Source organism: Camelina sativa, chromosome 15 (genome assembly GCF_000633955.1).
Source record: "Camelina sativa cultivar DH55 chromosome 15, Cs, whole genome shotgun sequence".
In the NCBI taxonomy this organism is placed as follows: Eukaryota; Viridiplantae; Streptophyta; class Magnoliopsida; order Brassicales; family Brassicaceae; genus Camelina; species Camelina sativa.
In genome coordinates this window covers 26,936,738-26,939,375 of record NC_025699.1, presented here as the reverse complement: position 1 = coordinate 26,939,375, position 2,638 = coordinate 26,936,738, and the positions used below count along the sequence as shown (strand labels likewise).

The 2,638-nt window shown below is 36.7% G+C and overlaps 1 protein-coding gene across 1 annotated transcript; it reads right to left on the bottom strand.

The window, feature by feature from the left end:
- Positions 739-2,251, bottom strand: LOC104747638 (peptidyl-prolyl cis-trans isomerase Pin1-like). Its single transcript, XM_010469306.1, has 2 exons — positions 1,805-2,251; positions 739-1,136 (listed from the first exon to the last, which is right to left on the bottom strand). The coding sequence occupies exons 1-2, from the start codon at positions 2,037-2,039 to the stop codon at positions 1,012-1,014; spliced, it is 360 nt and encodes a 119-aa protein (XP_010467608.1). The 5' UTR covers positions 2,040-2,251; the 3' UTR covers positions 739-1,011.

Below are 2,638 nucleotides of genomic sequence, written 5' to 3'. Positions count from 1 at the left end.
TTTCTAGTTTTTAAATTTTGAAGGCTGCCTTTATTAATACTACATAATTGTGATTCCTTCTCTCTCTCACAGTCCCAATTAGCATGACGCCATAGCCGCCGCCGATGTTAATAAATACACCGGGCGACAAAACAGTAAATAAATTTATTAAATGACTGATGATTAGGGGGGTTGGTTGATATGTGGCCCATTAAACAATTGACTTAGGCCCAATTTACAAGCCTACAAAATCGACATTGATCCTCAAGAATTAACAAGATGATACTATTACTGTAAACAACATCACAATTGCTATGAGATGGTGGAACTCTGTATTTTGTATTCGTTATGGTTTTGGTCAGCGGATCGATTACGTGTGCATTAATGAAGTCTTGAGCGTACACATGTCCTTTATGTAAAGGCTAGATTCCATGTGTTACATGCGAGAAACACACTTGGAGGCGGTGATCTTTTTTTTTTTTTGTTTGGTCTACAAAGCATTTTGTGAACTGAAGAAGCTATGAGAGTGTGTTTGTTTTCTACTGAATAATACAAATCCAATTTAGAAGCTGCTCTTTTAAGTAAATAATTCAAATATATTGTTAATTCTGTATTACAGTCTCTGGATATAGCAATTATGGTGATGCAGCTAACCCAATGGATTGAACTGGGTTAAAATATAGTTAGAATCAAGGGCTAAAGAGAAAATATTTCTCGATCATGAAGACAACCAAAGACTTCAACCAAAAAGTGTACAAGTAGAAACCAACACAAAATAACTATTGCATAAAGACATCACGAAGAGATTGAAAGATGATGATACAAGTCACACTGTCTATGACAGGACTGTGCTTATGAAGCTTTATGAAAGAAATGAGATACAGTGTCTGGTTTTTTTTATCATATGTTCGTAGACAGATTCAGAATCAAAACCACAATATTCTTCTTCTGGTCAAGAAGACAAGGTAAAAGAAGCTTGGCAACCTTTGATACATTTTATTATTATATCATAATCAGAGATCAGAGATCAGATCAAGCTGTTCTCTTTATGATGTGGACTCCACTGTCTGTGTCGACTATGTCGCTTATATCTCCCACCTTGAGTGCATAAGTTGCTTCCTCAAATGGTTTCTGCATTTGACCTCTACCAAAGGGACCTGAACACACAAGTACACAATCAACATCGAACACTTCAGCATAAGACCAATTATAGACTCATCAAAACAGAAACCCTGTAAGTAGAATTCAGTACAGTTTACAAGCCACCAATTCTAGATTAATCAAGGAAGAAACTTTAGATTCTAAACATCGACGATAACCTAAGCGGACATTAGTGAGATTTATGAGCACCAGTTATATATTTAACAAAGGAATATACTTCAGAATCTAAACCTCTGTGATGATCTAACCAGACAATAGTGAGATTTATAAGTACCAACTATAGATATATTAAGGAAGAAACTTAAAAGCTGGAGGTTATCAGAAGCTAGAGGTTAGTAAGACTCTGTAGCACCAACTCTAAATTCCAAACATAGTGATGATTGAGCAGACTCTAGTAAGATTGATGAGAACTAAAATTTCATCAAGGAGGAGATTTCAGATTATAAACATTGACAATGTATTCCAAGCAGACTACTATATGCTCAAACTCACTTCTCCTATCACTATCTCAATTTGAACTTAGTATTACTTCGTTCTACAAGACTATCCAGATCAATTACATCTCCTAAAATCTAAATTGCCACAGGATCATCCGACTCTCAAGTGCAATCACTCGTAAACCTAAACTCTGCGTTCATGTATAGATTAGGGATAAGAAACGAACCGAGATCGCCGCCACGTTTAGCTGAGCTACAGTCAGAAACACGAGTCGCAACTTCTTCGAAATTAGCCTTGCCGGAGACAATATCTTCACGGATCGATTTGAGCTGCTCGACGGCGGCTTCTCTAGTAATAGTCATAATAATCTTACCTTCCGGATCCTTCCACGACGCCTTCCTACGAGATCCCTGATGCTTAATCAGAATATGCGACGCCTTGACTTGATCCCTCGACGACATCTTGCTCTTCTTCCGATGCTTGCTGTGGTGGTGATGATCGTCTTTCTTCTCCTTCGTCGATCGATCTGTGGAGGAGACCGGATCGTTCTTCCGTTTCCGATCTGAATCTATCTTCGTTAACTTCGTGCGGCTCTCTTCTCTTCTCTCTCTTTCACTTCACTATTTTTGCTTTACCCTAATAATAAAAGTGACGTTTGCTGCGATGGTGGGGGCTGGGACGCGTTTTTTTATATCACACAACACAAAAATAAATATCCTAATTTCATATCGAGTAGTAAAATAATTACAGTAATTAAAAAAAAAAAGAAGTAATTTATATTACCTCGATTAGGTGAATCAATCCAAGTATCAAGGTACCAATATCGTTTCCTTCCTCGAACCCTGATGAGACTGAACTCGATTGAGTCACACCCCGTGTTGTACAACTTTGGTGGGTTAGATATGGTGACATATTTTCTATTAATTATTATTTAATCTTTGGAACATACTACAAACGAACTATCCGGTTTAATATGGTTTATAATCAGATAAGATTTGCTTGATTGTTTGGTTTATAATAATATATAATCTCAATTCAGCGAGTTTTTTTTTTTTTTTTT

What these genes read in the sequence shown, in the direction of transcription:
- LOC104747638 (XM_010469306.1), bottom strand. Translation starts at nt 2,039, where the DNA reads ATGTCGTCGAGGGATCAAGTCAAGGCGTCGCATATTCTGATTAAGCAT. An exon ending in TAAACGTGGCGGCGATCTCG is followed by an intron (nt 1,137 to 1,804) that starts GTTCGTTTCTTA and finishes TTGTGTGTTCAG; the next exon opens with GTCCCTTTGGTAGAGGTCAA.